At 40.1% G+C, this 18,629-nt stretch overlaps 1 protein-coding gene across 1 annotated transcript in view; it reads left to right on the forward strand.

Annotated features, from left to right (window-relative positions):
- PHLPP1 (PH domain and leucine rich repeat protein phosphatase 1) overlaps window positions 1–18,629 on the forward strand; it is a 145,075-nt gene that overhangs the window by 104,254 nt on the left and 22,192 nt on the right. The window contains 6 exon segments of the mRNA XM_054190572.1: window positions 4,051–4,197; window positions 4,754–4,984; window positions 6,983–7,185; window positions 8,821–8,881; window positions 10,751–10,846; window positions 14,729–14,884. Coding sequence (XP_054046547.1) covers window positions 4,051–4,197; window positions 4,754–4,984; window positions 6,983–7,185; window positions 8,821–8,881; window positions 10,751–10,846; window positions 14,729–14,884 — 894 coding nt within the window.

Below are 18,629 nucleotides of genomic sequence, written 5' to 3' on the forward strand. Positions count from 1 at the left end.
CAGTTCCAACACTTGCCACAGTGCTGCTAGGCAAGTGTCATCAATCTGCTCGGAAATGGTGCTGAAGCTGGGGAACAGCTGTGCTGCTCCTTGAAACGATGTTCAACTGCAACCACAGCATAGGCATGCAACAGCCCAAATACTGGAGATGGTACTGGGGAAGTGATTGTTTTCCTTAAACTGAGTCCCTTATTAAGCATGTCTTCTGTTTTGGGTGTAGCAAAATACTGCTTTTTAATTGCTTTTAGTAAGTGTAGGGCAAGACTGGTTTTGTCAGGCAAGTCTGTTATGGCTGCATTTCAATTACAGTGTATGGCCATTTCAAATACAGTATTCCTTCCCCTCCAAACATAGTGGAATACAAATGCTGTACTTTGTAATGGAAATTCCTCTGCTGTGCACATCGGGTAGACCTGAATTTGAAATTAGCGTGTCAGCTCATTGCTTTGCTGTGATACAAACTTCTCTTGTTTGTCCCTCTCCTCATTTTGCGTATGTCAAACTAAAACCACTCCTGAAGTGGCAGCTTCAGGATTAAGTAAGTGGGCATTTTTGGGCTCAATTATGGCAATTAGTGTTCAGTCATGTTGCATGTTTAAACCCAAGGGTTGACAACGTCAACATTTTGCTCTAGCTTAAAGTAAAACTATTTTTGGTCAGAGAAGTGAGTGTTTATATATTGGTCATTACAATAGAAAGCTTAGTAAGCTAACTGAACGTAGTGTGTTGAGAGATGCTGTTCTTCAGGTTGACTTTTTTAACAGATGACAAGGTCTAGAACCAGGGAAGGAGGGAGAAAAGGAAGGAAAGCATATGTATGGACTTGATATGAGGTAATTACACTGTCATGCCTCAAACGAGCAATGTTGTGCCTTTTCTTCTTTCTAGCAATGCCATGGGGGCAGCATTAATGTGTGCTCCTGCTTCTGGTAGGAGTAAATATTTGGGTGTGAGAAAACAGCAAAGATGTTGCTCTGTGAAATATATTTAAAGACCAACATTGCAAACTCAGCAGCAACAGAAAAGTTGCATCTGCAAAATACTTCTCTCCTACCTTATTTATATTGATGCTACAAGTGATACTGGTGCTACTGACTGTAAATCTCTCTAGATATAAGAAGTGCTATAAAAAGTTCAGCATTTAAATGTGCAGCATGGCAGTGCTCCATAATGGAAGTGCACCAAGCCATTTGCGATGTGGATAGTGGGAAGTGAGTGGCCAAAGATGAGAAGTAGGCTTAGATCTTAACTTTGAGTAAATGCCTGCTAGTTTGGCTTAGTAATGTTCTGTGCTTGACAGTGCTCCATGAGAAGAAATGCGACTTTAGCATTTTGTAAATGAACGTGCCAGTTGTCTTAAATTAATCTCTTAACTTTAACTAAGCTTATGGTGTCTTGTCTTTCAGCTTTTCTTTAAATATGATTTAACAATAAACTCTCCTTTGTGGATTACTTGACATACACTTCTGTGTGCATTTTCAGCTTCTGTATGAGTATATCCAATACTGAATGTACTACTCATCCTCCCTTACATGCTGTATAGACCTGTTAATCAGTTTAGTTCATGCCTTTAGTAATTAGATTACTTACAGAAGACCCTTAATAAACACACATTAAAACATACATTAGGGTAGTAGAGATGTAATCCAGATACATTTGGGGGGGTGTGTGATTTATTTTTTTTTCCTCTTTGACGTAGGACAATTATACACAAGAACATGTGTAGAAAGCCTTGAATCTGAACACTGCATTGGAGTTGATTAATGTATTTCTTAGCTTCCTTCACCACCACCACTGCCCGCCGCCCCATTCCTCTTTCCTCCGTGTATTAGCTTCATCTTCTGTAATTTTATCTCAAGATTGTACCTGGGGTCTTTTAGTAGATGGTAGTTTTCAGTTGTTTAGTGGGCAAAAGCCCTGAGACTGTTCTTCTGAGACTCCAGAGTGGCACAGGTAAAGGCTGTAGCCTTGGTGTTGATGATTAAATGAGTTAATTCTTTTTTCATGGTTAACTTGAAAATTGGAATGGTTGCATTGTGATATTTCTTCAGCAGCTTAGTTATTTTGACTTAATCTTCGTGTCTTCTCTACTATTTTTGCTCTTACCTAAATACTGAAAAAAAATGTAATTTCTGAAGGCCCTGGAGTCCACTACTTAGGGCACTCTTGTTTGTATTTGCAGTTGATTTTGAGGAAGATGTGGGACAGGTGTTCCACCACAGAATCACCCAAAATTCAAGGCAGTATATCTGCGGCCTAAATCTACGATTATCTTCAGGATAAATGCAGGATTGTGCATTTCAGTTCTAGGTTCAAGATTTTTAAGCCCTTTCTCTCAAAACAGAGGAACGTGAAGGTATAGTGTTTAAAATGTGCGTTTTTTTTTTTTTTCCTGGCTAGCAGCCCTCATTAACATCAGCTAGCTTACCCTAGCCGCCTTTTTTTTTTACAGTTCCCCCTCTAGAGATGCATTAGTCATTGTTTCTGCACAGTAGCATTTTTTTCCCTGCAGCAGTAATTTGATTGCAAGATTTCGTTTAGTCTCCATCTAACTATGTTCCAAACTTCTTCTGCCTCCAGCGTGGCATAGGGTGTTCAAAATCTGTGATAACTCTGGCCATGATTTTTCCGTATTTTTTTTTCTGCCATCTTTGCACCAAAATACCAATAGAGAGCACAGCATTCCCTTGCTTGCTGCAAGCCTGTGTAAACTTTAAGTGTGTTTACAGCCTGTCTTTTGGGGTAAAATCCACACTTCACTTACAACCCCCATTGAAATACAATGGCACTACTTATGTTTTCACGTTGAGTTTTAGTCAGTGACATGACTTTGATTTAGGCAATACTAAAGGTGTGTGCCAGTGGATTGCAGTAGGTGGTAAGGATTTTTAGAGTGTTTTGGTATTAAAATTCTTTAACCTTTTAATACTTGGATGTGTTTTCTATCTGTGTTTGGGAGGATGTAGTGCTTTGAGGTAAGAATGTGCTGGGCTGATGCGGAGGCTGTGGATGCACTGGCGTATGCTCTCCGAGATGACTTGGGTGTGGAATAGCAGCGTTCATAGGTGCAGTTTCGCTTCCCTCACTGTGTTATATAAAAGCTTGCTCGCACAAATAAAGGACTTGAGCCTTAACAAAGGGAAAATTAAGTCCAAATAAAATGTCCTGGTGTAAACCATACCAGAAAAGAAACTTCCTCCCATCTATCGGAATCTGACACAGATCTTTTCATTCATCCTTTTACTTGCCTTTAGGCATACCTCCCAGTGGTTGTTAGGCAACCATAATAATGTTGCTGAACATGCGGGCTGGCTAATTGGATTGTCCGCTTCTTGTGGTTTTTGTTCAAACAGCCTTGGTCATCTTTAATAAGGCAAGCACATGCAAGTTGCTTCGTTGGCTGATGTGAGAGTTCTGTGGCAAGGACAAAATTTTGACGTGTAGACGAGCTTTGACATCATACTTAATCAAGAGCAAAAGAATTTGCTTCTGTCACTACAGAAGTCTTGCTAAATTCTGCTTTAATTCAGCACGTTACCCAGTTGTATTCAACCAGCCTATTCTAATGAGAATTTTTGGTTGAAAGGAGGTATCTACTCACATGAACTGAGCTGCACCACAAAAATGTAGTGTTCAAATAGGCTGAGAATTCCCCGTGCTCTGTAACCTGTGTCACTAGGGTAGTCATACCAGCAAGAAATGCGTTCAGAAAAATAGCAGTGCTTTAGTACAGGATGAGATGGCACAGAAGAAATGACATATATCATAAAGTTGACAAAGGTTTTGTTTTTTATGACTCTCATAGGAAAATATATTTAGCAATTTCTTCAGGAGGGCCTGTTTCTCTATGCCTGCTTAACATGAGTGAACTCTTGCAAGTCTTGAGTGTCTAGTAGTTTCCCATGTTGTTCTGAGTACATAAACTAAAAATGCATGTGATTTGTATTTACATAAGCCAAACTTACCTTTTGTTAATTATTGCAAGGTGTGGTTTATACTCCACTTACTTGTCTCCTTTATTTATTTTTATTTTTTCTTATCTCATTTTAGATTCACCAAGTTGAAGAGCCTTAACCTTTCCAATAATAATTTAGGAGACTTCCCACTGGCAGTCTGCAGTATCCCAACCCTGACTGAACTCAACGTGTCCTGCAACGCCCTCAGAAGTGTTCCAGCAGTTGTAGGCGAGATGCACAAGCAAGTACTTTCTTAAAACTTAATGTACACAGCCTGATAATAAAGGCAACAAGCAGTTTCACGACTCTGTACATAATCTTGCTATGAGAAACAGTTTAAATTTACTGGGTTTTGTCAGAGCAGACTGGCTCGTAGAGCTGTATGGAAGCAGTTGTGAGCTGCGGATGGAGGGGAAGCACGCTTTGTGTCTCGAAGCTCTTCCAGTCCGCAGCAGTTGACACAGGGGTCACCTTCACGGTTAAGAAAATCTTTAAACCTCCTTGCTTATGTGCTTCAGTCATCACACAAGTCGCAGTTCTGGAGATGTCTGAAGATACGATACAACTGTCTTAACACAGCCCACATTTCATAGTTGTCAAGACATTTAATGATTTGGTCGATACCTTCTGTAGCAGATGTTAAAGCATTATTCCTTAACATTTTTTTTTCCTTCTGCCCTTTTGTTTATTTTATGTCACTGTAACTGCAGCAGATTTGTGTGTTTATAGGAAGGAAATGTGATTTAACAGATCACTCACTCTCTTCACTTTCCCTTCCCCTCCCCCGCTTTTAATAGCTTGCAGACATTTTTGCTGGATGGCAACTTTCTCCAGTCCCTTCCTGATGAATTGGAGCATATGCATCAGCTCAGCTACGTGAGTCTGTCCTTCAATGAGTTCACCAACATTCCAGGGGTGCTGGAGAAGCTGACTGCCATGGATAAGCTCTGCATGTCAGGAAACTGCATGGATACCCTGAACCTACAGGTGTTAAAAAGGATGCCTCATATTAAACATGTGGATCTAAGGTAGGTATTTGGAAAAGGGGAAGACTGTGTGGGTCTAAATTATTGGTGTTGAAACGGTTTCTCCTTGGCTGTCAGAATAGCCCCTGGGTACAAATCTCTTGTGTTAGTCCACTGAACCGTGTTTCTGGCGGAATTATGTAACTCACAGCTCTTGCTGTGATTTAGCACTCTTCTTTGAGGAAGAGGTAGAATTTTGGGGGATCAAAAGATAGGAAAATGAGTTTGGGGGGAAATTAATATTTACACCGAAAGATCAAACAAAACAGAGCCTGGGACGCTGGTGATTGCTGCAGTTCCTGTTGCTACAACAGAAATGATAGTCCCTGACCGAAAAAGCTTCTCTCTGAAATGTTACAGATGTGTGAGATGAAGAACAATGAAGGTGAAAGGACAAAAATAAGTACTGTAAAACTTCTGGGTATGTTAAAAAGCCTATTCCACCATGAGTAACATTATTTTATTGATGCCCTCAGCAGAGTCTAAACAAATCCTTATTACAAATGGCTCTGATCTAAGGTGGTTCTATATTCTTACAGTCTTTGGGGAAGCCAGCATCTGCAGTCAGCTGGGCAAGGCTCAGTTCAGAGCCTGGACGATGACATCCAAATAATGATGAATTTTGGAACCATTTAGTTAAGCTGTTCAACCAAAACTTAGTGTGCCATACTGCTGTGTAGCTGTCAGACCTTGCAGTCAAGGAAGTGTCAGCGTAAGTTAAGAAAACAGCTAAAATAGATGGATGAATTCTGAAGAATTTATGGTGGGGTTAAAATATGTCTGTGTGTTTGTATGCATGTTAACAGCATATAAATAGATTGGCCTCAGAATAGGGATGCTATGGCTGAGCTGGCCATGAGGTCCAGCAGGGCAGTTCCAGCCCTCCATTGTCTGCCGCATCCCTTCTGCAGCGAGCAGTGAACAATCGTTCTTTGTAACACTACCTGGAATAGTAAATGTCGAATGTGTTTGTAAACTGTACTTGCTGAACAGTGAAGTGCTTTCCTTCAGTGAAATCAGAACGAACCACTGCTTGTAAATTGAAAGCAGAAAAAGTAGGTTGTGGTGTTGGAGGGGACATACTACCCATTTTCTTTTAACTGGAAAACGTAGCTATTCTGAAAATATGACTGTTACACAGATAGCAACTCTTTGAAAGCAAGAGAAACAGCAGAATGGTAGGTATTTGCCCTTATCCTCACTAAGGAGGCTTAATGGGCCAGCAGAAGTTACTATAATGTTTTTAGTGTTCTGTTCAGAGCTGGCAATTTGAAACTGAACTCTTTGGAGTACTCTGCAGTCTCAAGCATTGCTGGGTTACAGATAATCTCGTTCAGTTGTAACTTCGGGGAAGTTGTCGAGTATTAGCAGCGTCAATGCACTGCAGTGAAGATGTGATAAAACCTGTTCTTTTTATCTGACAGACCCACTTGTCTTGAGTTTTTGCTTTGTTTTCTTTCAACACCCATTTTCAGGTCTCTGAATTTGCTTGCTGTGGAACATGGTGGCACGAGACGTGAATATATGGGAATTCATAAATCTCAATTTGACCTTTCAATAAGGCAAGGGACTCCAATATCTGCAAGTTGCTTGTATCTGGCAGGCTTTTCCAGCAGATGTTCATGATAGGTCAGCAGGAACTGTAGAGGTTTTGTTCTTTTTCAAACTGTCTGGCACAAACAACAGGCAGATCATCTTTTATTTTTATAGACACAATAACAGTAGTACTTACCTTCTTGCAGAGCTTTTTATCAGTAGTTTTCAAAATAGTTTGGAAAGAGCTTGGTGTCATCATTCCTTTGTCACCATGGATAAAACAACAGAGCGCATCCATCCTGCTTTTGAAATACCATAACAAAGGGGAAAATATTTAAAATCAACCTTGATCAGAACCTGGGGGCATGCTATTTTAATCCAGTGCAACTGATTGTAGAGTGAGCATTGGTTTGTCAGCAGGAGCCTGCCATGTAACTACACTTAATCTCTTTTTTTGTCTGCAAGATTGAATTCAATTAGGAGATTGGAGGCCAATGAAATAGATTTTCTACATCATGTGACCCAGCTGGATCTCAGAGACAACAAACTTGGGGAGCTGGATGCAATGGTTTTTAACAACGTTGAAGTGTTACACTGTGAACGGAATCAACTGGTAACCCTCAAAATTAGTGGATATTTTCTCAAAGCACTGTATGCTTCCTCGAATGGTAAGTGCATTTTCAGGGCAGCTGTGGCGTTGTCATCTGACTTCTGGTTTCGTACCTGGGTTCTCTGTGGGATGCTTGTGGAGTGTGGTGCATGGAATCAGGAGGCTCTTGACATGGCCCTTGGCTAAAAGGGTTTCATATGTGCTGTGTCATGCTACTGGCAGTTCTGACCTTCAGAAGTGACTTTCAGATAACACTGATTTGGAGGTCTCAAAACTCTGAAACACTTAGAATTTTGGTTGAAATTCATCTCTCTGTCAGCATGGGGGGGGTCTTGAAGTTGTCAGTTTTTTGGGTTGTATTAATGTGTTGTGCTTTACTAAGACAAATAAGGAATTTATTGCTTCTCCCCAGAGATGAGAAAGTTTGAACAAGTGGCTGTTTGTGAGACAAAAGAAAATAATACATGTTTTTGCTACTGCCTCTGGCTGCTTACCCTGACCAGAAAGCTACGAAATCTATAATGAGTAACTTCATTTGTATTCAATAATAAAAATTAAGCAGCCTTTTCCAGTTGAATAACTCCTGTGTTCTATGAATAGGATTTGTTTGATCTGTCTCTGGAAGCTGCGATGACTTCAGATGTTCAGTTTTCACCACCATTTTTATTGTTTAGAGTAGTTTGGTATGGAATAAACAAAATGCAAGCTCAGAGAGCTGTGAATTTGATGATCAGTCTAAACTGCCTTTAAAAGGCTGTCATCTTGGTGATATCCAAGCCTTTGCCTTCATTAAATATTCATGCCAGGATCTTTGTAGCTGAGAAAAGTTAACATAATCTGAGCATGTGCTGTGCAATGTGAGCTGAGAACCCAAGTCGACCTGTATCTTGCAATCAACTGCCTATTTGTCTTGCTGTTTCTCTTGGCTATCCTCTCTTTGCACCCTCAGCCACCTTGTTCTAGTCTCATCTTCTAAAGGAACCATGATGCCTGTTACAGTTTCACTTTAGTGTATTTTTTGTTGGCTTAAATGGTTGTGTTTCTTTTGGTTTTGTTTCAACCTTAATGCTAAGCATTAGCTACCTAAAAACCTTAGGATATGAAATATTATTGAAGCAATCAAAATATAACATCACTAGCAGTAGCTGAGACACTATGAAAGGTCTGTGAGGCTGTCTGGCAACCAGGAACTCCACAGGGATGCAAACGCTCATGTATCGTGTTGAAAAATACTCTGGATCTTGCCATGACCTGGAGAACGCAGGGGTATTCTGTAGCTTGCTGTTCCAGAGTGGGGAGTCTCCCTTCCTGTGCCTGTACCATTAGTGACCAGTGAAAAAAAAGTAGAACAGGTTTGCGACTGACTATTCTGGAGGGTGGCAGAGTTGAAGTTACAATTCTGGGACAAAAATGGAAAAATGAGAATTTTTCATGAAATTTTTACAATCCTCCAGTTTCTCCATTCTGATCAGTTACGCAGTGTCTGTCATAGCAAGTACAACATAATATAGCAAATGTACTCAGACATAATAAAGAAACAAAACTCAGTTCACAGAGGTCCAGATCCTCAGTTTTTTAGGTTACTGACTTGTCCTGAATTGTGTAGGTGTTAGCTCTAACTCTTATGGAACAGCCATTTAGGTGCAAATCTTTATCTCCACTTTTGGTTTTATATATTTTTTCCCCCCCCTAGAACTTGTTCACCTTGATGTGTATCCAGTTCCTAATTGCCTGACTTACATGGATATTTCTAGGTAAGAGTATGGTTTTTTTCTTGGATCTGTAAAATATATATCAATGAGGCTTATGGAAAAATGATATTCACTGGTATTCTACTGGGAGGGAGTGGGGGCAGGAATTGGACCTCAAGATATGAGAAGACTGATTTTCAGAGTCAAGAGGGGACGGGCTTTTTTCTACTGTCTGGTTCTTCCCTGTTTCCTTTTTATAGATTCACTTTTTAAATTTTTGGAGTACTAAAAGCAAAATATGCCTTTATATCCCTGACTTAAAGATTTCCTATCTTATAGAGGTATAACACAGTGATTTGAATGTGCACCAATATGAGATATGTACAGAAGTTCCTTTCTGGATATGTCTGTGTCACAAGCCCAGCGTAGGTGACGGTTTGGTAGTTTACTCATCAGTTCAGCAGCTCCAGAAGCTTGTGGTTGTTCTCTGCAGTCCTGGCTGTGCCGGGATGTCTGCAGTCACCATTTGAATGCGTGTGTAAATCTCACTTTAACGAGGGAGGTGGGATAAGGAAAAAAATTGAAAAGAGTATGTTTTAGTTTGGCTTACAATTTAAGGACTGAGTTAAGAAAACACTTTATAGATGTGCTTAATGCCCATCTCATTTAAGGAATTGCCCATCTGCATGTTGAAGTGATAATCTCATTCATTAAAAAGCCTGCTTAAAGCACTTGTAAGCTGTTGAGGGTGATCGTAACAATTAGTGAGTTAACCTGGGCAAGTGGCCATCAACTTCAAAGTTTCATCAACCATGACTTATTCCTGTTGCACACCTAAATGTAACACACAGGTGTGACTAAAAAAAGTGTGATTTTTTGAAAAGCATTCTTTGTAAAGCTGTGTTCTCCATTTAGCTGTAAATGAAATTGCAGAATACATGATTTTGATCACAAACCCATTTTTGTGCCTCAGTTCAGTGATGGCATTGTAACTAAATGCTAAATGGGCAGGTCTTTAGCTTCTTGGCTCACTTGGAATTTGGGAAATCCATCTGAGATTGAGAAGGAAGCTATCTGAGGGGCTGGGTTGCTATCGCATATTTTGGTTGAAGGCTATTGCACGAATAAACTAAAGGATACAAGTACATGAATGAGCATGAATATTGATTTATGTTCATGCTGTCTAAGGGTCCTATTCCTGAACTTCAAGTCTGACCAGTTTTGCCTCTGTGTATGCTAGCTGAAGTAGTGGATATATGGATGCACATGCACACAGTCTCCTCCATGCATTTTGTGCTGCTAATTTTTGTCTTTAAGGCAGGATACATGGGTGCCCCACTGTGCCTAGCTGCATGTTTTCAGTGCAATATTTGGAAAAACTTACCTCTGAGAACTTAATTTTTACAAGGGACAATTTCTGTGAAGACAAATGCAAGAGAAGCAAAATGCTTGTCTTTAAAGATATGCAAAAAAAATTTTGTTTTATTCAGTGAGATGGCTGAAGAGTGGTAGAGTGGGCTTCAAGATTGAATTTATGGGGGATCGAGGAGGTGTGTTTCAACTGTGTAGGGTGTGAATATCTTCTGGGGAGTATCTCACAAATTTTCTTCTCCATGGAGAGACTCCTTCATCCTTGATACTTTGATACTCATAATACTTCTTCCGAGATAATTGGGAAGCAGCTTTTTCCATTTTCTTAGTGGCTGCACATCTAGGGAGATAATAATGCTGTTAACTTTCGTGCCCCCTCACTCAGGACCTTACTGCAGTCGTAGTGCCCTAGGAGGAGGGGCGATACAATCTCATAGGAAATGCATTATGTAGCACATTTATTTCCTGCAGGTTTCTGTATCTCTCTTGAGGCTGTATTCTTAATAGCCTTTACATCTTGATTATCATTTAGTTACACCTCTTTGTCTTCTTTATTCACAGAAATCACCTGGAAAACCTGCCTGAGTGGGTATGTGACAGCAGGAAACTGGAAGTGTTGGATGTAGGCCACAATCAGATACGTGAGCTGCCTGCCCGGTGAGTCTTGCAGACCAGTTGCACGATGTGGAACAGGATAAGCAATTCAGAAATAATTGCTGATTCAGTGTTTAGCTTGTTCCAGTGACTGTCAGGCCCGTTTTATCTTTCGCTTGATTTTATTTTTACCTTGTGGGGTGTCACCATGCCTCAAGCTTCCACCCAGCCTTTCTTCTTTTACTTTCATGCAGAGAAAGCAGTGCCTTTGAACTTCAGGTGGAAGTTTTGAAGCTGTTCATGTGGCTGTTCAGGCAGGAAAGCCCTTCATTTTTAATACTGAATATTAAATATTTACAGCCATAACTTTGCATGACAGTTTAGACATCCAGAACTTGTAATTTAGTTTCAGTGGTGCCTAGAGACTCCAGTTCACAGCCCTGTTTGAGTGAAAAAGGGTTGAGAGGAGAAGGTAGAACCTCATCAAGCAAGCAAACTCCTGCAATTAGAGCAATCACCTTCACTACAAAGATGATCTCTTTTCCAGGAATCTAAACTTAAAATTGATAAATACAAATTATAGGAAAGCAAGTGAACAGGAATGAAAATAGGAACTGAGTTTATATAATGAATGGCTCTTACTAGGGTTTTTTTCTGGAGAGACCTGTTCCAGGTGAGTATGCTGGTCAGGTGCTGGTATTGAGAATGTTTAAGTCCCTGACTTCACTGGAAGAGAGCTGTCATTCTTGGCTGCTCTGTACCCTTCGAAAGAGGTCTTGTGAAGGAGCGAAAACGTACTAGACACAAAGAGTGAAATTGCATGGGGATGTGCAGAGCCATTGAAGATTGTAGACAGCTAGTACATGATGAGCTATTAAATATTTTCCTTACAGAGCTGTACAGCACAGAAGAGCATCAGAAACCAAAAAGGATAGTTTTGTCTGGGTCAGATGAATGTGCCATATGGTGTAAACTGGCAGTTTTAGTGTCAGAAATGGGAAGAGAATAGATTTCAGAAATGTGGGCAGAAAAAGATGTAAGGAGATTTATCGAGCAAACTAATGCGTTAATATACAGACTGTTAATCCCACTGTTCTTTCACACAAAGTGAAACTGCGCCTACTCAGGTGGGGGGGGGAGCAAAAGTTCATTTGCCTTTCATTTGCACTTCATAACAGCAAGGACTATCAAGGCATACCAGATATCTTTGGGAGATTAATGATTAGCTGAAATTAGGTACAGTCAACATCCCAGTTGTCTCTCCTGCCATCTTATCATTAACCCCAGGAAACAGCTTATCTTTGAAAGCTTTTCTTTGTAGTATGTGTCTAGATAGTTTAGCTCCTCATAAGTCATCTCAGTTTAAGGCCCAGTTCAAAACACAGGCTTTGAAGGTCTGTTAAACTTTAGGGAAATTCAGGTCTGGATTCAAATGCAAATGGCTCAAGCGTATAGACCTACTGTTAAATATCAGGCAAATACGTAGTGCCCAGTAAGTGTGTTCATGTGCACTGCTGTGTGCTTATCCTTCTACATAGAATAGCACTCTGAAAACCTGCGAAGTGAGAGAGCAGGACTCTCCTAGGACGATGCTTGCAACTCTAACCACAAATATTCAAGCCTTGGCTGACCAGCAGTTTCCTGGAAGGCTGAAGGCTTCATCTAATCTAAACAAACTACAGTTGATGTTATGTGTGTTCGCCTCTTGTAACGCAAAAACAATCCTTGAAGACAAAAAATTGAAGCATTTGAGATAGAGGACCGTGTCCTAATGTTTGTCTCACGTAAAGAGAACGGGAACAGTGCACACTGGGCTGTAATGCAGCTGTTTTTGCTTTTAAAGTACTGAAAAATAACAAAAAAGGTACTTAGTCGTAGCTATGCAGGACAAATTCATTGTCATAAAACTGATGTTGCCAAAGATTTCCCAAAGAAAATGGAAATGCTTCAATTAAGAGTTGCCAAAATGACCTTGCTGCCACCGGTGGACAGATGTCTGTATGCATTTGTGTTCCTTTTTGTCTGTTTTTTAAAAAGATCTATTTGTATTCAACATTGTGTTTTCTCAAACAGTTGCTTACTAAAGGAATTGGTTGAATGCATTCACCAAACCTTGTTTTCTCAGAAGATGCTGATGCTGGGCGATGTGCTTGTCCTTAGAACTTTTTGATCCCATCAAAACTTCCAGTGGGAGTTGGGCAAGTGGGAAAGCTGCCCATAGCAAAGAGCAGTCCCAGCATCCTGGTTTCCCCACCAAGCTTGAGAACTAGGTTTCCAGGCTCATCAGGAGCTTGCTTAGTTAAATGCTGGTGGTTCAGTCTCTCTTCAGGCAGCCCAGTTCCTTTGGTGCTTGTGTAACTTGGAAAATAAGAGAAAAAAAACAAACAAAAAATACCCCAAAGACTTACTCAGTTCTTCTTGATTATTTATAAAATATATTTTCATGGAAAAGCTAATTCCTAAGGGTTTTGCCATGATTTGAATGTTTTTTATTTTAAAATGGCACTGCCCCCACCCATCCAAAAAAATTCCCCAATGTGATAAATCTTTTTGGAGACTTTGTCAACCAATTCTGCTTTTCCCTGTGATGTTTGGTGTTGATGATACTGGCCAGTGTTGATTAGGAAATGAAATAGAATAGAAAGGCATATCCATAACTGAGAGAGATTTCCACCTAAAAGTGGAGTGAAACAAAAATGGTTAAATGGCAAAAACATAATAGATACACTTATCACTGTTATGGTAAGTCTTTTCACCCTGTGTTCAGCCTTCTGGAATGATACGGCTGGCTGTTGACTCGTATTCATGGTCATAACGCAGACAATCCAGCCAACTGAGATAACTGTTAACGCTGGCACACAGATACAGAGTATGACTATATCTGTCAAGGGAAAAATACTCAGCATACTTCATTGATTATTTTGGCACAATAATCCGATGACCTGATGTGTTGTAGGAAAGGGGCAGGGAGGCTCTTTACGTGTATTTGGGTCATTGTAACAGAGGGAAGAAGATTTTTGCTCTAATGCTGAGTAATTTGAGAGACTTTGATTGAAGCAGGTCAGTATGATGCACAGGCTCACCAGATTAAGCAGTACGGCAGCGGGAATGTAAGACAGGCGGCATATGAATAATAATCTTTTTTTCTTAAGTTGCTGAAAGTGGTTCCTGTTCAAAATTGAGAGTTGCTCCATTTTTGAGGTCTTTAGGTGCAGATTTTGAACTCCTTATTGCGTTTTTTGATACTGCAAATTTTAGCTTTACTATTTGATCAAAACAGCTGTTTGTTCTTGTCTCTTTATGTTGCCCTCTTCAGCCCTCCCCTTCTCCCCCAGCCCCCCAAAAAATGGAGCAGGGGGATGGGACTCCAGGTCATCTATCACTTGTAAAAGCTCAAGAAAGTAAAGCCGATTAGATAAATTTCATTCACTGTAGAACTGGAAAGGAGGCTTTATGTTAGTCTGGTATTAACAGAAAAGGAAAATGGGGGGGTGGGGAATTGCACTGGATTATGAGTCAGCAGATGATGAATAGAGCACTATGAAGCTTGTGAGGTGACTGGTGATTTCACCTACACTTCTGAAGTTCTTCCATTAGCTAGGGGGATCCCACATGTGCAGTTTTCTGCAGCCATTGTTAGCAATTACCTCCTTCACTGTCGTGCTTCTATATTCATGTTTAATACAGTGCAATAAGATAACCCTGTCTCACTACTTTGACTCCTGAATCATGCTTAAACCTCCTTCCCTGTCTCTGAACAACCTTTTCAAGAAGTTGGTGGAGAGTGGGAAGACATTCTTGGATCCGTGCGTAATTAATACCGTGTCTGACGATCAGTTGGCTGAATCACGTTCTTTGTAATGATCTGTGGTAGTGCACCTAAATTCTCAAAGCATCTCTTCAGTTTATATTTTTCTCATTTTTGGTGTTTTTTATTTTTCTAAGGTTGTTTTACAATAGTAGCTTGCGTAAGCTGCTGGCAGGACATAACATGTTAGGAAGGCTACCAGATCGGCTCGAGCGAATGCAAGTGGAGGTCCTGGACGTGCAACACAACCAGCTCCTTGAACTGCCATCTAACCTGCTTTTGAAAGCAGACAGGTAAATATAATGAAATTTGATCTCAGCTTGCATGTGAGGAACCTTGCTTTGTGTGTTACTTCCTAGATGAAAGGGTAATCTGAGGTTCCCCTAATTTGAAAGTTCCCAAGCCTTATGTGGTAAGAACAGATGTCTGCCCAACTCACCAAAACACATTCTTTTTATTCTGGTTTTGTTGCCTTATATGGTTTCTTCTTTTTCCCCACCAAGCTCCTGCTGAACACCTACTCCTTGAAATCTAGCTGTAAAGTGAAGCACATGCTATTTTTTACTACATACGCTCAGATGGGTTAGTGGCAGTTTCTTTAAATACATATTTCTTAGGCTTGTTTGATGGAGTGTGAAAGCTTTTTTTTTTTTCCCTTCAGTCAGAGAATAGAACTTATTTATACCTGTCAAACAAAACAAAATCTGTGCATAAGGCTGTCAGAATAACTCAGTTATTCCCCTCTCTTTGCTTTGTGAATTTTTTTATGCTTTTTGAATGTTTGTCGCTAATTTAGTTGGTGTCACCACTTGATCTGCTTTCTGGATTCTTATTTTTATGCTGCTGCTTTAGTCTCACAGTCTTCCTAATCTTTCTTCCTGACTGAACATATCTTGTAAAGCAGCTGGGAGGTTGGTAGCATAGTCTGGGGATGGCGGATGGGTTAGTTCCCCTTGGTGTCAGTGTTCCTTGCACCTCTGCGTTTCCACATACAGTCATGGGATTTCTGAGTGCTCAACCCATGCATAATTTAACAGACAGTGAGATTGTGTGCTGTGGGGTTTTATTTCTGATCCTAGCTGTGACAAAAGGAATGCATAGCTCCTGGATTTCTTGAGAGGTGGAGAAGCAAAAGTAGTGGTGATCTCACTGTCACAGCTCCTCACCCAATTAAGAGAATTGCGAAACCTTTTATACTGTTGTTCATTCTGTCATGAACTTCTAGTTAGATTTCCTGGGATTCGCAGCACTGGGAATAGGAGAATTAGGTTGGTGGTTGAGGTGGTTTCTAAATAAACTCTTAACTGACTTACTCTTGAACAGTAATGTTCTAAGGAATTGATCATTTAGGTTAAAAGTTACCTTTTAAAAGGTGAACTTTACTAGGACAGGGTTTTGGTTTTTGAAACCAACATGACATCTCAGCCTTGATTTGCTTTAAAGAACACTTAAAATAATTTTTGTACTTTGATTTTTTTTTTATTTTTTTTTTAAACAACACTATTGCATACCTGTCCACATCCAAGTCTGTGTAGGGTACTACCTTTGGAATAAATTGATTATCACCAAAGTTATTCTGATGTTAATTTACTGTTTCAGTTGAGACTTTACATAAAAGTGCAGTCAAGACATTGAAACTCTGCAATGTTACTACTGTAATAATTGCAATTGTCTGGCACATTTATGTTTAAAAGTGGTGAAATTCATAGGCTGTTCATGTGGCAAGGATGTTTCACATCAGCAGCTATAATTGTCTTGTGGATGACTTTTTAAATTATTGTACATTAGAGATTGTATGAACTTCAGAAATGAAACCTTGTCAAAAGCTTTTTTTATGGGAAGTTGCAAAATTGGGTTAAAAAAAAATGCTATTTACAGGTCGCAGGTTTAAATTCCTATGTGTTAACTTGGAAAGGAAAGAAACCTCTAAGTAGGTTTCCGAAAACTACTGGCACCTTTGAAAACACAGAGAGAAATAATTTTGTAAAACTTCTATGAAAAACAGGTTGTAGCTCAGAGTCTTCTATGGGTATTAACAAAGTCATGGACCATTGCAGGAGAGGAACAGAATTTACCCATTCTGGCATCTCATCATCATTGCAGCCTCCCTTGCTTGTGATGATAATGGAAGCAGTGGTCTTGGGTGGGGTTCCCCCCTTGTTTGGTTTAGATGACGTGGCTTGCAAACAGCTTGTCCATGCTGGTGCTCCTATGACTGCTGCAAAAGTGATAACTGAAGGAAAACAGCTGTGTGTATTAGTGCACAATGTCCGAGTTTTAAGTTGGGAATTTCCTACAGGGAACATCTTTATTTTGTTTTCAAATGTTTGCAACCGACAGCAGCAAAGTGTCAACAGAAATGGGTGTGGGCCAGGGGAAGGTGTTCAGGGGTTTGTTTTGTTTTAAAAAGGTAAAATGCTTCTCTTCTCCAAGCATTCCCTGGGAAGCGCAATCTGTACTGCCAGACGTGCCAAGAAAACTGGGTTTCCTGAGTGGTCTGCCATGGTCTCTACCCAGCATGTAATGCTGGACAAATCACTTTACCTTACAGAACCTTTATCTCTCCATAAAATGACTTACCTTTTGCAGCCTTGAAGAGATTAGTTTATTTTTTTGGAAAGGTACTTGGGTCTGTGCAACTGACAGATGATATCTTGTCTGGGTATGAAGTCTCATGCTGTGAATTATAAACGCTTTCTCCTTCTCAATCCTGAATATTTGACGAAGTGGGTGTGAAGTGCCTTGGGCGAACTTCAGCACAAGCACTGGTGGGCTTTGACATCTAGAACATCTGAGGAAAGGAAGGAAATCGGTGCATTGGTGCACGAAGAGAGAATATCACTTTCACCAAAAAAGGAGAAAATCCTGAAAAACCTCTGTTCTCTTCATAGAAGAATCAACCATCATTGCTTTTCTGTCTTAATCCTTCAAAAACCAATGAAAGGTGTCATTCTCTGCTGAAGAGTGTAATTTAGGGATATTTTTTTGTTCTGCTTTTTAATTAATTTTCTATTTTATACTGTTACTCGAGGAGAAATTGAGGACTAGCCTATGAAACATTCCTCTGACCAAGACAGAACTTGGTTCTGTTTATTGCACTGAAAGTACGCACATCTTGATCATGTTAGCAAGGATTTCTCTTGTAGGGTGGGGATTTTCTTGGCAATATGAGCACCGCAGAGGCAGCCAGATAATCTCTTCATTTCTCATTACCAGATGCTGCAAAAACAAAGAATTCATGCAACTGCTACAGCTGATGGGGAAAGCTCCTAAGCTGAGTCCTGAACCTTTCTTTGTACACCTGCATTTCTGCAGCCTTTCATTTCTATCCACTGCTTCATCTGTTGTGATGCCTTTCTGGTTCTGTCTGATTCTCGTACAGACTTTTTACTGCCTTTCTTGACCAGCTTGCAGCAAACTACCATTTAATGGCATGAAAACTGTTGTACAAAATGCTCTTTGGATAAGATGAGCAAGCATTCAAGAGCTTAAGCTGTGCATGGTAGAAAAGCAGTGGCAGTGGTCACAGGATTTTAAAAATGGAGACACAATGGTGAAGGGTGAGGGTTTGCCTCTTGCCGAAGCTTCCTTTCCAGTCAGTATGAATGCTTTCAGTATAAAGCCTTAAAACAGCCATTGGACTGCCTAAAGCAGTTCTGTGAAGATGCGTAGCTGTGATGTGCACAACTTAAACCCTGGGCTTTGTTTTGTAGTGTCTGGTAGTGGCCAGCTGTGGTGGCTAAGCCAGTGTCAGCTATTCAGAGCCCATCTAGGCTCTTGTCTGCATGATGCTTGTTTTCAGCTTTGTTCTGCTGTTTTATCTGTTCTGATTTTCTGTTTGTTTGTTTTGATTTTATTTAATTTGTTTGTTTTTTTTTCTTTTTTCTGGAGTTCTGGAAGGTGACACAGTTAAACTTGCTCTTGTTTGCTATTTGCCATTTCCACCCACTGTGGCTCCTTCTTTTTGATGCAAGTATTCAGTCCTGTTGTGGATGCAGGAGTGAAGTGAGGAAGGAAACAAAGTCAAATGAATGCAAA

This window comes from Rissa tridactyla, chromosome 2, assembly GCF_028500815.1.
Source record: "Rissa tridactyla isolate bRisTri1 chromosome 2, bRisTri1.patW.cur.20221130, whole genome shotgun sequence".
NCBI classification, from domain to species: Eukaryota; Metazoa; Chordata; class Aves; order Charadriiformes; family Laridae; genus Rissa; species Rissa tridactyla.